Below are 18,775 nucleotides of genomic sequence, written 5' to 3'. Positions count from 1 at the left end.
CCACCTGTGTGCAGTGCGCCTATCCCGTCTGGAAAAAGTTGGCAGCGCAATGGTTACGCTGCGTGCGTCTCAAGGGCAAAAAGAAGCGAGGAAACCGATCACAGCAACAAATGAAGGTCTACCTTTCCAGACCTGCCTGTATCTTCGCTCTGACTGCTCTGCTGTAGTCACGCTGTCTGCCACAGCAGCCGAGGATGTTATTCTAGGTTTATTTATAAGGGGAGTGGGAAAAAAAACGGGAAGATGCGCCTGGAGGGGAAACGTCACATTTTCAGTAGGAGCGACGGTGTGGTGAGACTGTGACCGAGCCGGGGAGAGGAATATGCGGCACATACCCTCCGCGCGTCGGGCCAGGGCGTCGGATCTTTTCCGGATTAACGTCCTATAGCTGGATGATGCGATTTCTTTCTTCAGACACACAGGATTTGATGATCGCACCACGTTTAAGCGGGAATCTGTAGCCTGTGTAATCCCCCAGTAACGCCACCCGGACCCCCCGGACCGGTTTCATGGGAGCCGAACCAAGAGGCGGACTGTGCTCATAATCACTACAGGAAAGCATCACTTTAAAGTTCTTTCAAGTTTCTGGAAAAAGGATAAGGATTTGGCTGCTTTGGTGCCACATTTAACATTATAAGAAAGCCATAGTTTGTGCAGGGAAGGTCATTTCAGTCTACAGTGTCTCACTAATAGAGGATTTAACTGTCATAGAGTTCATATAGAGAACTGAGTCCTAAATCATTCGAGCTAAAATGCGACACAATAAAGTTATTGTTACGACCCTGATGATGCCACCCTGGGAGTCCTTTCAGGGAAGGGAGACTGGAGAGTGAAAGCGGGATATCTGCGCCTTTATTCGGACACGGAGGCGACGCAAGGAGGACAAGCCAGCTTCTTTTTTTGGATTGGTCCAAAAAATATTTTTTGCGTGCCCCTTGGACTCCTGCACAATGGGGATTATGCTACAAGTTATTCTAGGAATGTTTCAATTCCTGCTGCTCACCAGAATACCGACTTCTCACGCCAAGGTATGTATGTATGGATCATTTGACCTACTATATATCTATATATCTATATATATTCATGGTGTGTTGGAGCCTGGTGGGGAGTTGTAACCTTGTGAAAGTTATCCTCTGGGTCAATGACACCTGTCACTTCTGGTCTTGTGGCAGAAAAACACAACGAAACCCTCCGAGATTAAACGTGGCTTTCAGTAATTACTTTAATGTGACATCCGGCTTCATTGTCTCCTCTCACACCAACATAATTCAGTGATACTTTATATAAAGCATGCTTTCTGGTGAGTGTATTGACTGTTTTGCACACTTTGGCCTGTTAAAGCTAGGTCGATTAATTATAAGCCATTCACAAGGACAGTGATTGAGTTGCCAGGTAGTGGAAAATCCTCCTCCAGCAGCGCAGTTGCTTTGTTTCCGTAGCTTCATTCATCAAATGAAACCCTTTTGCCTTTAGGGAAGAAAAGATGGAGGACATGTGGACCAGAAAAATCAATTTGTGAGCTCATTATTATTAAAGGAGCCGTGCAATGTGTTGAACTATATGTATCTCCAAGCCCATTAGCTTAACATAAAGACTGGGAACAAAGTGAACAGCTAAGTTACCCCTGCCTACCAGTACTACTATACATTCCTAATTAACGCATCTGATCTCTTTTTGATCTATAGAAATAAATTATACATGATTTTGGCTGGGAGCAAGAATCTCCTGGATTCATTTATTACCAACTTACAGCAACAAAATAATGAATATTTATAAATAATAACAGATGCCGGTTGCTGGAACTGTGGGTGCGTAGGCTGGGTCAAATGACACACCTGATCCAATCTAGCCATTCCAGCGGAAGGCCAAGCTAATGAGGGAGCTCCATGCTTACTGTGCTGACCTGAAGGGCATTAGTAATGTTTTCATACATATAGGCCATTAGCATGTGTGTGTGTGTGTGTGTGTGTGTGTGTGTGTGTGTGTGAATACTGACCCACTCTTAGTTATTTTATCTGTTTATCAATAGATATCAAGGTTAAAGTAATTGCTATTAAAGCAGAGCCTCTCAGCTTTAATTTAAAGATATATACATCTACATTTCTTGATTGAGGAACTGCTTTATACCCAGATGGATCCTGTTCTTTTCTTACATCATTTCTTATATCTGGATCAATTAAGGAAGTAAAAGTTTTGGTATTTGCTTTTTGACACAACATGTGGTCAAAGGACCTCTCAATGCTAGTAAACCAAGCCATCATTAGGCTGCAAAAACAAAACAATTCCTAAAAAGAGACAGTGGAAACATCTGGAGTGGCCAAATCCAAAGCTGATTCTGAGATTTTTAAAAAGAAAAAATTAAAAAGAAGGAATTTGAATTTAAATAAACACACACAAGCCTACAGGAGAAAGCAGTAGTGGATGCTCACAGGATCCTTTCCATTGTAAAGGAAATGCCTTCAGAGCATGTAGAAAAGTGCAGAACAGTGTTCAGAAGGAAGGCATGTCATTATCATCAGTCTACTAAAGACTTCACAAGAGGAAATAACGAGGGCTCTTTGCAAACAAGCCAGCGCTTCAACAGCACGTGAGAAGAAGATTTGGAGGGGCTCCAAATGATGTGAAGCATGCAACATCTGTCAAACACAGTGGAGGCAGTGTGATGGCATGAACATGCATTGCTTTCAGTGCCAGTGGGTCACTTGTTTTTAGAGATGAGACACAGATGTGACAGTACACAGAAGTCGTTGAATGAATTATGAAGTGTTTAGGGAAATACTGACTGCTCAGATTCAGTGGACAGAGAAACACCCAGCAGTTTGAGGGTAAAAAAAAGTGGAGTCAAACACATCAACAGATCCGACCCTGATTGAACATATATTTAACTTGCTGAAGACAAAAGTAAAGGCAGAAGGAATTACAAAGAGACAGCTGCAAGAGACGAGGGGAGTCACTTAAGCTAGTCGTAATGAGCACTGAAAATATAGCTGCTTGTAAACTTTTTATACAACATTTTTGTTCAACCCTTTGACATGGATATTAAAGTCTGCACTTTAATTAAATCTTAACTAATAAATATGGCTTGCGGTGCAAAAATTATAATCTCACTATTATCTGTCAAAGTATTTTTTACATCATTAAGATAACACCAGTGCATCTCAGATGTCGTCCCAAGTGCTATCTAAAAAAACAAGAATATATTAAAGGGCTTTTTTCAGTCTGAGAGCCTAAAAATGATCAATTTCTTATAGTGTGTGTGAAGTAATAAGAGTCAGGGTTGTGAGGGGGCTGGAGCCTATCCCAGCTGTTATGGGGGAAGAGTTAGTATAGAAATCATTCATAAGAAATTCTCACTGATTGCACTGGCTTGTCCCTCGATGTGGCATATGGGCCCATTTTTCCACCTACACATATAGCAGCTCCTGCCCATGCTGTGTTTTTTTATTTATGTCTGGAGGCTCGTATCAGGAACAGACAGTGCTCTGAAGTGGATCCAACCCTGACTCTGCGGTGCTGCTCTATACTGCATGTTTTACGCGTTCGTCATCCTAGACGCTACATGGCGGACACCAGCGTGCACTCGGAGAGCCTCTTCACCTGCTCACAGGGCTCTCCGCCTCCATGCTGTCTGCCTCCCTGACAGCTTATTTAAAAAGGGGGTCATCCTGCTCCTCCTGCGGTGTTGAAGCTCAGTGTGGGAGAGATGGTGGTTAGGTCAAGTGCAGGGCCTTTTTCACACACATACACACACATGGCCCATCTGTACAGTGTGCACAGGGAGTTAGATGTATTAGACAGACAGGCAGTGCCAGTGCAGATGGCTTTGGGCTGGCACTCAGGAGTGTGTGTGTGTGTGTGTGCCAGCTCTGTGCAGATATGGCTGCCAAAGGGAGTTAATCTTAGACTTTTCTCTAAGAATGATACAGAGAGGACACATTTACTTCAGTTCATAGCGCTCACAAAATGGCCCCAGCATAAATCAACACTGTTCAATCAATGTGGGCCTAACCCATGTGTGTATAAGGGGGTGGATCAGTAAAAGGGGGTCAACTGGACAAAGTCTACATTCCCTTCCAAGTGGCCGTGATACAAGTAGAGTGCCATAAAATGCAGGTTCTTCTCATGTGTGTTTATGAGAGGCACAAAAAAATCCTTTACAATATAATAAAAGTACTTAATTAAAAGCGCTTGCTATATTTATCACTTGTTAAGTTGACAGATAAGATCTGATTAGTCTGTTTTGTCAGCACGATTATGCAAAAACAACCCAGCCGAATTACATAAAACCCAACACAGATGGAGGTGGAGCTTGAGCAAAGCAAGAACTCATGAAAACTTGTCTTCTTTTGCTACACTTTCTTCAAAACTGCAAAATAGTGCATGTGGTTTGGTGGTGGATAGGCTCAATCAGTGCCCTTTTTGCCAGGACCTTTTTTTGTGTTGAAGCTGCTCAGTCCATTAGTTCCCAATCAGCGCCGGGCCCCTTCAAATGCTCATGAGATTAGTCTGAGAGGTCGTGAGATGCATAAATATTTTATCGCTTTGGTCCTCAATCAGGTTTTTGAATGAGTTCATGTGGAACTGATAAAAGTCATGAACATCTGCAGAACCACAATAAGATGCTTATTTATTTATGTCAAACAGGTTGAGAAGCACTGGTTTAATATTTAATAACACTTGATATTTTTAGGATATTAATAGAAATTTGTAAGTACTATAAAATTATAACTGCAAAATGAATGGTTGAGATGAGGAAGAAGTACAATATCTGCCTCTGAAAGTAGCAGAGTTAGGCTGCAGGATATAGAGTTCATCAGTCAGATGTTCTAGTGTTTTCACCTCTTGCAAAAATATTTAAATTACATTGCAGTTAAAGCACAGTGTTAAGGTGACAGGTGAGGTCTGAATAGTCTGTTTGTCAGCAACATAACACAAAAACAACAACGTCAAAACCCGAGACAGAGAGAGAGGGCATGAAAAAGAGAGGAACTTGTGTTATTTTTTGTGCTCCTTTGCATCGGTTTGCTTAAAAGATGCAAAATAGCACATTGGGTTTGATTCCGGACAGGCTCTGAGCGTAATATAGACACGTAAATTTCCAGAAATGGATATCATGAGGGAATATGAAGAGAAGTGGGAGAGAGCAACAAAGTATTTCATCGATATTTAGATCAATGGGTGTCTCCAAAGCTTTGATCGGGTTTTAGCATCTCCATCATCCAGGTAAAAAATATGGGTGAAATTTGATCATAAACATAAAACATGCAGCCAAACACACCAAGAGACCTCACCCACACAGAAACTGCTCTCTAACAGGGGAGAGACACAACTCGTACCCTCCTTCAAAGGTATCTCTGTATCAAAGTTCAGCGGTTTCGCTTTCTTCCTGTTATTTCCCTCCACGCTTTATTGAGCTTGTCACGCTCAAACTCCAGGTGTGAAATATTGTGGTGTTCATTAACGGGAAATACTTTGATCTGTTGATCTGCACCAGCACACTTTTACAACAGTGTCAAGCAAGAAGTTGCAGATAATAGCTGGAGAGTCAAATAAATGCCGTTTAGTTGATCAGTAACAGCCAATATGTGTTTTTTATCTTGGTGGACAAATTTGGGAGATAAATTTCACATTAAGTCTGATGTAATAGATAAAATGTGAACTTAAGCAATCCATGAACTTGTTTTTTAGGTTGACATAATTACATATAGCTCAGATTTACCCTGTAGATTAAAGGTTATAAGTAGTTATTTTGGTATTTTATCCTACCAGCTGTATACAAATGAGTTGATTTAGTGTCTTTTAAACTGATTACTTTTCTATTTTATTTGAAACTGGAATGAAACCACTCATTGTATGACTGAGTTTGTTGCTACCTCTCTCCAGCTTGCTCACTGGCGCCCTGCCGACTCCCCCAAATCCAGAGAAGGTCGAGAAGGTATGTTTATGATTCTACATAAACTCACGCGTCACGGAGGTGAAAGAGTAAAACAAATAAAACACACTGTTTGTCCTTGTCTCTCCACAAGTGCGACGGTGGTTGGAGGTGTACTCGCGGAGTGGCTGCGAGCCTCGAGACACTCTGGTGGAGGTTTGGCGGGAGTTTCCAGGTGAGACCCACAGCCTCTTCATCCCATCTTGTGTGTCGGTGAGGCGATGTGGCGGCTGCTGTGCTGACGAGGCTTTCGATTGTGTACCCACGCTCACACGCACAGTTACCATGGAGGTACACACGCACACGCACACACACGTACAGGAAGTCTGCTCAGATGATAAATACGCACTTACTTTCTTCTGACCTGTGTGCAGCTGATGAGGACGTCCTTTATGAAGCACGAGCTCACTGAGCTGCCCTTCGTCGAGCACAGCCAATGTGATTGCAGGTAATAAAAAAAACACCCATCTGAGGTTCAGGCGCATACTGGATAAAGCTGCTCCACTGACCTTTCATACAATTTTACAATGGCAATTTTTAAATCTGTGTGCAGGTTAAAGGAACACCTCCAGCCAACACCTACATCAAGGTAAAGAACTCCAATCTTTATCTCTGTGTTTCTCGATTTTATTCTGAGCTCTTCTGCTCGTGATAACATCAAACCTGGTCTTTCAGCCCATGTCCAGGCTCTGCACTGATGACATACTTAAAATTCTGCTGATTATCTTAATAATGAGTAGCCGGTAGTCGGACTGGTATTTCAATTACAAGGAAAGGACTTCTTGATTAAATCCAAGTAGCTATAGGCTACTGAACAGTCTTTAAAAGAAGTGCTCAGCTCTTTACCTGAAAACTTCTACTTGCTACAAAACTCCAAAATTGCAGAAAAATATCTCGCCTGTGCTACGCAACAAATGTCCTTATTCACCTCATTAATGTCCTCGAAACGCCAGTGTTTGCTTTCAAAGTAACAGTTATAAATGGCGAAGAATGAACATGTTGCTCAAGAATTCAAAGAGCACGTCATATGAGACCCCGGACTGGGTTAATCCAGTTTAAGAGCACTGACATAGTCGCTCACACCTATAGCTGCTGGAAGCACCCTGACTGGGCTACATTAACTCATTAACTCCAGATTTTTGGGCCTCACTTCACAATTGTGTCCAGAGGCATGCTGGTCAGGAAGGCTCATGTGTCTCCCACTAAGCACCAGACATCCATGACTGATGTTTTTTTTAGGATGAATGTGGTTGAGCACAATCATTTAAAAAAAAAAAAAAAAAAAGCATTCCTTTATGCCTAAATTTGGTTGAATAGTGAAAGATGAAATGTGTTTTTAGGCTCCTACAAAGACTGGAATTTAACCCCATTACAACCATGAACTCATGTTTACCCACTGAGTAATTTTCCACAGAATAGTGGTCTTAAAAAGCTGTCTGAATGGAACATTGCCATCAAGGCTGAAATTGAATTAAAATGTGATTTGTGTCTGTTTTTTTTTGTTTTGTTTTGTTTTCTAAATTCAAAAGTTCACTGATTTTTGTTTTGGTGGTGAAATGTTGTGCTGCAATACCCGTGCAACATGCACTCCAGAAATGAGTAATTAAAAAGTTACTTTTAAAGCATTACAAAAGGCTTAAAAGGCATAATACATGCAAATGAAAATAATTTAAAGCTAAAAATGTTAACTGTTCATTAGATTAATTTGAAAAATGAATGTAATTTAGGTTAAACATGATTGATGAATTAACTTTTTAAAAGTTAATTAGAACATTTTTAATTGTTCATGAATTTTAAAAACATCTGTGTATCAGTTTAGAGGTAAGTTTTACGGTGACACCATAATAAAAAAAAGAAGAAGAAAATCAAAGTAAGATGAAAATGTAATAGGTATAAAATATATCATTTTAGAAAGAGTAAATAAACCTCTAACAGTTATTTGGAAGGTCAACAATCAATAAAAAATGTAGTTAATATAAAAAATCTGTGACTTTGTTTTTGTATGGGCAGTTCCCACATGCTGGGAATCATGGTGGTGCAGTGGTAAGCGATGTCATGTCAGAGAGATAAAGGCCTGCTGCGGGTCTTCCGTGTGGATGTTCTCCCTGTGCCTGCAGTGACTTCCTCCCACAGTCCAAAGACATGCCCGTCAGGTTAATTAATTATTCTAAACTGGTATAGACGTGTTTCTTTAAGCATCTCTGTGATAAGACTGCAGACGCGTCCAGGGTGGAACCAGCTGGGATGCTAATGTGGATAAGCAGGTGGGAAAACAGGAATGGATGGACGGATGGAGCTGAATCAGTCATGCCTTGCATGTATCAGCTCGTTGCAGCATATCATCGCTAATTATCAGCAGCTGTAGTTCAGTGAAATGTTGTGACACCTTGGATAGTACAAGTGTTCTGCATGTAAATGTGGGTGCACTGACTTTGTTCCATTAGTGCAATGATTTTCTGCTGCTGCAGAGTGCCTTTAATACACCAGGCAGGGCATATCATACTTCAGGAGATTGGTGGGGGGATAATTCCAGGGACATTGTGATTACATGGTATGGGTTTGTAATTTATTACCCAACCCCTGTCCTTGTTTTCTTACAGAACAGGGTCATGTGACAGGGTTAGGAAGGACATGTGGTGACTAACAAGACCCAGTCAGTCAGCCAGTGAATGTGGCTGTCATTATTTCTAAAAGTCTGCTTTTCCTCTCCGTGCAGACTACTAAGTAATCCCGGAGCTTTCAAAGCGTCTTCAACAGTCTCTTTTTTAGAAGTCCTAAAATTAAGTAAGAGTACTGTGGACACTAGGTTTGAAGCAAAAACACATTAGTGCAATAATGATCCTGGATCTGCTTGGTGATTGGAGAAAATTGCTCTTTATGTTAATGACAAAAATAAAGACGCCTTTCTGTCCAGCACGTAGGGCCAATGTCAGCTGCGACTGACAGCTGGACGCTGTGAAAGGAGCATTTCTGCTTGATCTCTGCTTCTTGTCTGTGTGCAGGTCCAACCACACAGTCATATGATTGCATCTTTAATGTTTATGTCCCGCTGCTTCCTGTTAGGATGTGAACATAAATAAAGGATGCCAATGTATGTGTGTGTGTGTATGTGTGTGTGTGTATGTGTGTGTGTGTGGGTGCATACAGTTTTCTAAGCCTTTAAAGTTACAGGTTATGTGCCTGTTTGACTCTGTGTTTTTGTGAAATTTTATATGTTCTGTGCTTTGTGTTAATACATACGAGTTCTTTCATGTGATGTTGAAAGAGTTAGCATCTGTGTGACTCTCTCCCAGCATCCCCTGGGACGGCTGGCATCCTGTTGTCACCATAGCGATGATTTTATCTCCCCTGCCATGTGGTCTCTCACAGGCTGACGGAGGAGAGTCACGCATCCCTAATAGTAAATTAGAACTCCAAAAACAACAACAGCAGCAGCAGCAGAGGCAACAGAGTCTGTTAATAATGTCAGGGCTAAGCTGGTAAACATGGTACAGTGCCCATAATTGGATATGGTTTAATATAACAGATGGGACTGGAACAGAGATGAGTTGAAGTTGAAAAAACTCTACAGAGCTGTAGATGCACTTTATTGAAGCCACCAGTCCACATTAAAGTGGATTAGATTGCGCTCAGTAAATGCTGGACACTCAAAATGATAAAAACTGGTTATCAGTTGACAGTAGAGTAACAGTGACATTTTCTCACCCTGCACTGAGAGTCGGAACTAATTAATTGTTTTGTTTATGTCATGAAGTGTAGGGAGAGTAAACAGTGATTACTGGATTTTTCCATTTACTGATCTGTTTCTTTGTAAACCAGTTATGCTTTCAAAACACTGCTAAGATACCACCAGCACCGTATTGGTACAGTGACAGCTTACAAAAGAAGAGGACCCAGATACAGGACAGTCATGTATAAGTCATACAGTTAGCGAGGCAAAAGTATGCTCATGTTTGAAGATATGGTAAATGTCCAATTCTGCAAGATCAGAGAGTGTCTCAGAAGGTTCCTGGACACTAATTAGACACTTTATTAAGTATACCTTTCAGATTCAGATTCACATTCACTACCTTAACTGTTTGTGGCATGATAGCATCACACAGTTGGTGCAGAGTTGTCTGCTGCACATCCATGATGTGAACCTCACGTTCCATCACGTCTAAAGATGCTCTATTAGATTGAGATCAGGTGACTGTGCAGGCCATTTGAGTACAGTGAAGTCACTGTTCAAAAGGATCATTTGAAACGATTGTTACATAATGTGTTATCCTACTGGAAGTGGATATTAGCAGATAGGTGCTATGTGTTCATAAAGGATGGACATGATGAGCAACAATCGTCAGGTAGGCTGTGGTCTTTAAACAACGTTTAACTGGTACTAGAGGGTCTAAAGTGTGCCAAGAAAATATCCTGCACACTATTAAACCATCAGCAGTCTGAACTGTTAATAGAAGGATCCATGATGTTTATACCAGATCATCTGAATGTGGCAGCATAAGTCAAAATTCATCAGACCTCATACCTTTGGTCATGATAAGTGGTTAATTGACTTGCTGTTGCCTTCTGTCTGAAGCGGTTTGGCCGTTCTCCTCTAACCTCTGTCATCAACATTGCATTTTCACCCAGAGAATTGGATTTTTTTTCTCTGGAAATATTCTCTTTTTTGGGCTGTTCTCTAGAGATTATTTTGTGGTAAAATCCCAGTACATCAACAGTTTCTGAAATACTCAGACCCGTCCATCTGGCACCAATAATCGTGCCATATTCAGATTGACTTAAATCGTCTTGCTTCTACATTTTGTTTCAGTTTAAATGCATTGGGTTACAGCCATAAGATTGGCCAATTAGATATTTTCTGGAGAGTGTATAATCCTTTATTTATCCAGGTAAAAGTCTTTCCAACAAGTGATTTCCTTGTACAAATCTGTATGAACAAATCTGTTCATGCGTTTTTGACTAATAAAAAAAAAGAAACAAACTGAAACAATAGCAAAACCTCCTTAGTATCTAATAACACCAGATCAACCTCAGCAGAAGTTTTGAAGACCTTTTAACTCAGGCTGTCAGATAGCCTGTTGAGTTTTTAAATGATTAACTCTGAATAATAGTGTATTAACAGAAATCCATAAAGGTTCTTAGAATTGAAAAATGTTGCAGTAAATTGAAATAATTATTTACCAACTGCAGGCTCTTTGAAAGGCATTGACCGATGTTAAACTGCAGTTCATATTAAACATATTAAAGCGGACCTATTATCCATTTCTCTCTCTCTCTCTTGTTAACAGCACATTTGATCTTCAGACTGCTTTAAACTCCCTGCAGACATTTTTTTTGAAGTCCTGGGTCTATGTGATGTCACTATGTGATGGAATATTAGGGCCACATTAAGAAAAAGTAAAAGTCCATTGTTGTTTCAGGACAAGCTGTCGCGCCTGCTGTACCCTCTACAAAATGACGTGTTTAGATGAGTTAGTTAAACAAATTGATGAGCCGTCTTGTGATACAACATACCTCCTCTTTATTGCACGAGGGTGTAACCATCAATACACCCTGGATCTGTCCATTACAACCATTACAAGCCATTTTAGTTTGTCTTGAAAGTACAACTGTAACGTCCACATTTTGACTTTTTTCTTGAAATACAGCTTTGATGTTTTTCTCAAAATAGAATTACGACTTTAATCTTGAAATTTTGACTTTATTCTCAAAATAGTTGATAAAATATATTTTTTCTAAGTGTGGTCCTTTTACCCCTTCCTATGTCATAGAGAGGAGATATCTTTAATTCTGTAATGTTGGGCACACAGCTCTGGCTTTGAGCACAGTAGCTCCACCCACCTGCTGTTCAAAACCTTGTGTTTGTGAGAGGCAGCCAATCAGAAGAAAGTTGGGCTTAACAGAAAGGCACTAACATGTCTCTTTTGACAAATGCTAAATAAATAAGGATTGTTTGGAAAGTTGTTGTAAAGTAAAGTTAAGGAGTTTGGTTTCAATGTCATATCTATCTATCTAGTGACACTGAGTGTCCTTTGCCTTTTGACCTTTGACCTTTGATGGTTTTATGTTTTGGTTAAGTTCTAGGCTCAAAATGTTTCCATCTCTTTTTCCTTCTTGTCCTTCTGTTTCTGCCTGTTCCCCAGTCTCTATTACCATGTTTTCTTTTATGTCTTGTATCCTCTACACCTAATTATCTTGACCTCTGTTCATCAGTTTCACTTGTGTGACATTTCCCAGCCGTTTCCTGTCTCTGGTTAGCCTTTTGTTTATATAAATTTACATACCCATTTAGTCCAGTTTACTTTTATGTTATTTTAGATGCTTTTCACACATTTTGTGCAGTTCTTCCTCTGTAGCATCGCACATTTAGGTCCTCTCTCCTGAAACACAACAGTGTAATGAGAATCTGAACATCACATCCCTTAATACTTAAGCCGAAAAGGACAATACCACAAATGTTTTTTGATAATATAACAATTATGTAACGAATGATCAATATTAATAAAATATTAATTAAAATGACCCACATTGTAAATGGGTATCTTCATATCCCAGACTGTCAGATAAAGGAACAGATCAACATTATAAAAAGTTATCAAACATTCAAAGAGGCGTGCAGTTCATCCAAGGACATGTTCAGGATGTTCACTCGTTAGTTATAGGATGACTTATTTTGGTGCTTGTTCTTCCAAAAGATTACAAAACTGAAAACCGTTCGTTTGACATTAACTCCTGTCCGTGTCTGACATTTTGTCTGTTTGGTGCTCCCAGGGCCTTTCTGAAGCCAGCAAGAAAAGGCAAGAAAAAAGAGAGAGGCAGGAAGTCCAAACAGAAGACAACTGGAGCCACCAGAGCTGCGTATGTTTACTATTCAGTGCTCGCTTTTTTTAAACTCAAATTTACTGTCGTTAACTTGTTTTTGTTCAAAATGCAAGGTTAAAGCAGGCGTTACTTGTGACTGTCGGTGTGTATTCCGGATACTCTCAGTCTCACTGTGACTGTTTGGATTAGAGGAAAACTGGGTTATCTGGTCTACATTATTTCTGAAGGACAATTTGTGTTACAGCTGCGCAGTCAAGGTCTCTCACACACACTGGTGAACACCACAACTGCCATAATCAAAACAGTATTTAGCCAGTATTTATTAAGAAAGAAAGAAAGAAAGAACCACAAGTAGGTTGGCTTCCATGAATGAAGGATAAAAGAGTTGTTAATGTTTTCCTCTCGACTCTTTTTACTCTCCTTACCCTTCACTTTGCTGTCAGTCATTTCCGGCCTCTGGGGGCCAGAGGTGGCTCAGCTTTGGTGTGATGTCTCTCTGCACCCATCCATCATTCAAAACAGGCTTTGTTCAAACTTTGGCAGGGGTGAAATCTGTGTAATTTGCTTGCAAATACTACCTCCTCTGTCCCTGCCAGCGACAGGCGTGGTCACCGGGACAGGAACAAAGATGAGCCCTCTCTGCCTCATTAAGTAACTTCATTAAGGCCGCCAGCCTCCCGGGAAAACAGAGGCAGAAGCAGCGGCTGTTAATGGACCGAGTGATGCAGGCAACTTTCTCAAAATGAGATTTCAGAGAGGGAAAGTTCAGGGCGTCTAGAGGAGTTAACTGAAGGCCTCCTATACGAACAAAGCCATGGTAACGGGCAGATGAACAGAAAGGGGAGAAAGTTTGTTGGCAGCTTACGAACGTTATCCCACATTAGTCACACACCTCCCACACACTGCATTGTGTGGGTTAGTTTCAGACTGGCAATGTGCATGTTCAAACAAGCCTGAGATATTTCAGTCTGGACAGCTTTGGTCTGGACTGAAATATCTCTGTCGTGAAATTTTGTGCAGACATTTATGGCCTTCAGAGGATGTTGTTTGATGATCGCTTGATGTTTGCACAACGAGGGGGACTTCTCGTGATTTTTAAACATGACTAAATGCCTCTAATGTCTCTAATGTCTCATCCAAAACTGCCATTAGAAACATTTTTAATCAGTCCAAGCTTTTAATGGTGAAAACTGAACAAAACTAAAAAGATTCCCTTGGTGTTTAGTGGTAATGAGCAAACATGGAAGACATTTTAGTCTTCTAACACGTGTTAGCTGGCTTTCCTTAAACAGTGAATTAATCATTTCAAGATCTAACCATGCTTTCCTAAATCCCTCTTCCATGCAGAACCCATGCTCCTCCAGCTCCTTCTGCCACATCTTTTCCTCCACCACCATCACTGCCTCCCACCAATATCTCTCCCTCCACCACTTCCTTCCCATCCCCCTCTCCTTCTCCTTCCCCCTCTCCTACGACGCGTTGTCGCCCATGCCGAAGGAGGAAGTGGGCCTTGGATTCGACGACATGCCAGTGCCGCTGCACCGTCACAGCTGAAACCTGCAGCCAAAAAGGCCGAAAGCTCAACCCTCGTCGCTGCAAGTCGGTCCCTTTTTTTTTACAAAACACCTAACAAGAAACGTTTTCCTTATCATGCATGATTGCAATTTAGACACAATATGTGGATAATACACAGAAGATACATGGGATGTGCATCGCTCCAAAGAAGCAGCCCTTTAGAAATTTAGAATTTCAAGTCAGACTGAATAGTTATGGAGAAATATATAGTTTGTGGAAAAGGCTCCAATCCCTATAAAATATCAAAGCTTATCTCAGAGCAGCTGAAATTTGAGTGCATACAGATGTTTAAATGACTTTGAAAAAGACTCTTAATCCCAGATAGCTCCTTATGTGGGTATATTTGACAGAGAAGTTGTTTTAAACAAACAAAATATTTAAAAAAAAATGTACATGCTGCCTTTATAACCACACTCAAATGTCAGACTGAATCCTGTCAGGGAAGTTTTTGCGCTGAAACCTTCCTCTTTTAATTGTTTACTGCTCTAGGTGTGAAGCCATGAGGACTTGATGTGTCCGCCCACATTCTTTTCGCCTCCATCTCTCCACCAAATCCCTGTCGATTCATCGCCCACCCTCAGCATCAGTGCCATAGACCATACAGACACTTGGAAAGGCGGCGTCTCAAACTGAGGGGAAGCACACAGAAGAACCTGTAGCAGAGCTCCAGTAAAGCAACAAGTTCATCATCACTGCATACATCTGCTGTGTGCAAACATCTTTCCGCCTCCGTGCTTCTGTGGGAAAGATTCTATCAGTCTGCATGTACATGGCGTGTGCTGACACGTAGCGTCGCAAAACACATCCAATCAGTGGAGGATGAAAGTGGCAACTTTGAGGGGCATGGGAATAGACAGAAAATCTTTCTCGGCGTACACAAGCCTGCAGGGGAACACGCTGCGTTGTTATTTCGGAGGCTGGACTCCGGGAAGTTCCTTTCACCTGCGATTAAACTTGTAAACACAAGACAATAGTGGAAACGAGAGCTATTATACTCCATGAGAACAACGCGGATGCAGAGGAGTCTTACACAGGTGTCCTCGCAAGGAAGCTGCACATGACGGATTCCAGGGTTAAGTCGAGGCCAGTATTTTGCAGAGGATTAAGGAAACAACAGCAACAGATTACTGATGGACACATACACACATACAACAGACATACAAGAGTGACATAGGACATGCACATGAACTGGCACCCCAGTGTGCGTGGACCTATGGTTTAGCTGAATGCTGGGATGAAGTATATCTGTGTGGTCTCCCCAGTGAAAGACCCAGATGGGTTAACCGTGCAGCCGCTCTCCCTTTTATTCAAAGCTGGCTCTCCAAGCCGCTTTCCAGCATTTGTTTAATTTCGGCCTTTTGTCTCCGTCTTTCCTCGGTTCCTCGATTGAAAGGAGCCGCATCGCCTCGCTTTGCCTCTCTTTGAGGCAGTGAGGAGAATGACAATAATGAGGCCTGGCGGCTGTCCACTGCTTCGCACACACACACAGATTCACACTTATAATACCAGGAACACAGATGACACACACACTCACATACAGACACAGCTTCAGCACACACACGCAATGTGAATTGAATGCAGGTAGCTATAAGCTTTTGTTTGTGCAACACCAAGTGTGCAAATATACGTGACTTGTTTATTTGCAATTTACTGCAAAATCTTTACTGAGTATTGTATTACTTGCCTCTGTTTTATATGTTATTATAATTCTGTTGAGTTGATTTGAAAGATATTCTATATTGCAGAAGTTTTCTTTGTTTTTTGTTTTTTTGTTGGGGTTTTTTTTCCGTGTTCATCTTTAATCTGCGTCTGTCACACTGGGTGGTCAGCTAATACCCAAATGTATTGAATTGAAACAGAGACGACTCACACGGGCCACAAATGTGTGAGTCTCACACACACAAAACTCACACGGAAGAGATGGGTGCAGAGACGATACATCATAATGTGTCATTCAAACAGTCAGTGGGGCAATGTTGTCGGCAACACAGAGAAACCAAGCAAATATCCGTCCCCAGTGCAGTGAAAGAAAAACACGGCTGTTGTTGTTGCGTGTCAGAGCCAGGATGGAAAGAGTGTTATTCAGCTGGAACATAACTTGTTTATATTCTGACTGAATCTCTCGGTCTAACTCCATGTTGGTTCATTGCTGCTGGGTGGGAACAGGGATTTGAACCATGCCTGCTTCAGAAAGGACGAGGTCTTGAGCAGCTTGTCAGTCATTGTGAAGAGCTAAAGCCCTGAGCTCCGATGGCCTAAAGTGGCAGGTCATTGAGTTTAAAACCCTGTTTGACACCCATTCACAGCCTGTGTGCTGTGTTAAATTCTACTGAGAGCTAGTGAGCTCTCAGCGCCATGGGAAACGGTAGCTTTGAAACTCCTCGATTCACGTCTTTACTCTGCCCCATGATTCATACAATCCTGCCAGTCGAGGAATAGTCACCCTGAAACAGCGTGCAGTCCAGAGTGTGAATTATTTATGTGCCAGCCTTGAAGCAACTTGCATCAGTGGCTGCTGTGATAAGCTTTGTATTTATACTCTCCTTGGATGAGATTACTTTACTTTTTTTTTTTTTTTTTGCGCTCGAGTTCATTGTTCAGTGTTTATTACTGTCAATCAATGCTTAAATCACTACCTCTATATCATAACATATTAATGACCAAGTATTAGAGCATTATTGTTACTTTCTCTGTGATATTTCAGACCTCGTCTTAAGATGATGATAGTTTTAGCAATAAACATTGTCTCAGCTGAGACTTGGAGCTGCAGCAGATCTGCAGTGGTCATCACTGGTTTAGAGGGACCTATAGGAGTTTTTATGAAAGGAGAGTTGAACTGGTCCTTTGAGTGCAGACCAGACACTGTGTGATGATGTGCAAACAGGACATGGTTTCCCAAAGCTTTTGTTACCTCAAACTGCTACTGAAATTATAGGAATATTTTGACATTTTGGGAAATACACGAGTTGGATGAGACGATTGTTCCTGCTCTCTGTGCAATCAAAATAAATACAGAGGGGAATAGCCTGTGTCCAGAGGTAAATTCGACCTCACTATGGTCTTTGTACAGTTTTACTACACAACATGCTTGAAAGGGTCCACACTACTAGATTATTTTTTACTTCTGGACCTGTTCAAACCATCTGTTTATGTCACTTTTTAATCTTTAATCAAAACTACTTTTTGCTATTGGATAGAGATGGTGAAATATCTTATTATCTCCATGTAGACGAAAAAGCACAATTTAAAAAAAAAAAAAAAAGGTTATTCCCAACAAGACACTTCCACAGGGGCTTGGGGTATGTGGATTGATAAACTTAAGTAATCTGGAAATAAATAAGCAAATGTAACAGTGATTTTAATCTAATTTAATAAAACCACGAGTGAACCATGACTGAAGTTACCAGTTAACCTAAAAGTAATGGATGAGCAGTAGAAAGAGAATTTATAACATATTAAAAGAGATAACTTACTTGTTAAAACATGAAAACATGGTTGGAAAAAGTGACGTAAAATTGTGAGGCGATAGTGTGGAGAAATGTGAAATATTAAATTGGACATTAGCTAAATAAAAATATGGTTACCCATTAAAACGTGAGCTACTGGTATAGATTAACATAACACAAATATCTAATCAGCCAATCACATGGCAGCAGGTCGAAGCTTTTAGGCATGCATTTATAGTTAACACTGGAAATTGTTCTTCTTTTTAATAATGGTGTGAAAAAAAGAAAATATCCAGTGAGCTGCAGTTCTCTGTGTGAAAATGCCTTGTTGATGACAGTGTCAGAGGAGAATGACCAAACCGGTTCTAGCAGAAGGTAACAGCAACTTAATTAACCACTAATTATGACCAAAGGTATGCAGAAGAGCATCTCGGACCACAGGATGCCATTTCTGTCAACTAAAACAGGAAGCTAAGGCTTTATTTTGAAGAGGTGTAGTGAAATCAAGCAATAGAAAACTGGAAAAATGTTGCCTGGACTGATGAGTCTTGATTTCTCCTGCCACGTTCTAATGGGAGGGTCAGAATTTGGTGTAAACAACATGAAACCATAGATCCTGCCTACCTTGTATCATGACTCAGGCTGATGGTAGTGATTTAATTGTGTGGGCATTATTTTCTTGGCAAACTCTGGGTCCTTTAGTCCCAACTGGGTATTATTTAAGCCTTATTATTCAGCCTGCCTGAGTATTATTGCTGACCATGTCCATCCTTTTGTGACCACAGTGTACCCATCTACTAATACCTGCTTCCAGCAGGAAAACATGCCATTTCACAAAGTTCAGATCGCCTCAACCTGGTATCCTGAAGCAGGCAATGAGTTCACTGGACTCAGATGGCTTCCGGTCATCAGATCTCAATCCAATAGAGCACCTTTGGGATGTGCATCCAATTCTATCATGTCAATATGGAGCAAAATCTCTGAGAAATGTTTCCAGCATATT

At 40.9% G+C, this 18,775-nt stretch overlaps 1 protein-coding gene across 1 annotated transcript; it reads left to right on the top strand.

The window, feature by feature from the left end:
• The first annotated feature begins 87 nt into the window (after positions 1-87).
• Positions 88-17,286, top strand: vegfba (vascular endothelial growth factor Ba). Its single transcript, XM_085172021.1, has 8 exons — positions 88-1,028; positions 5,884-5,935; positions 6,027-6,223; positions 6,307-6,380; positions 6,486-6,521; positions 12,701-12,787; positions 14,099-14,350; positions 14,816-17,286. The coding sequence occupies exons 1-8, from the start codon at positions 951-953 to the stop codon at positions 14,835-14,837; spliced, it is 798 nt and encodes a 265-aa protein (XP_085028147.1). The 5' UTR covers positions 88-950; the 3' UTR covers positions 14,838-17,286.
• The last annotated feature ends 1,489 nt before the right edge of the window (positions 17,287-18,775 follow it).

The sequence above is a fragment of the Neolamprologus multifasciatus genome, chromosome 2 (assembly GCF_963576455.1).
Source record: "Neolamprologus multifasciatus chromosome 2, fNeoMul1.2, whole genome shotgun sequence".
Classification (NCBI taxonomy): domain Eukaryota; kingdom Metazoa; phylum Chordata; class Actinopteri; order Cichliformes; family Cichlidae; genus Neolamprologus; species Neolamprologus multifasciatus.
Note: the sequence above shows the minus strand (reverse complement) of the source record. Positions and strands in the feature narration are given on the sequence as shown.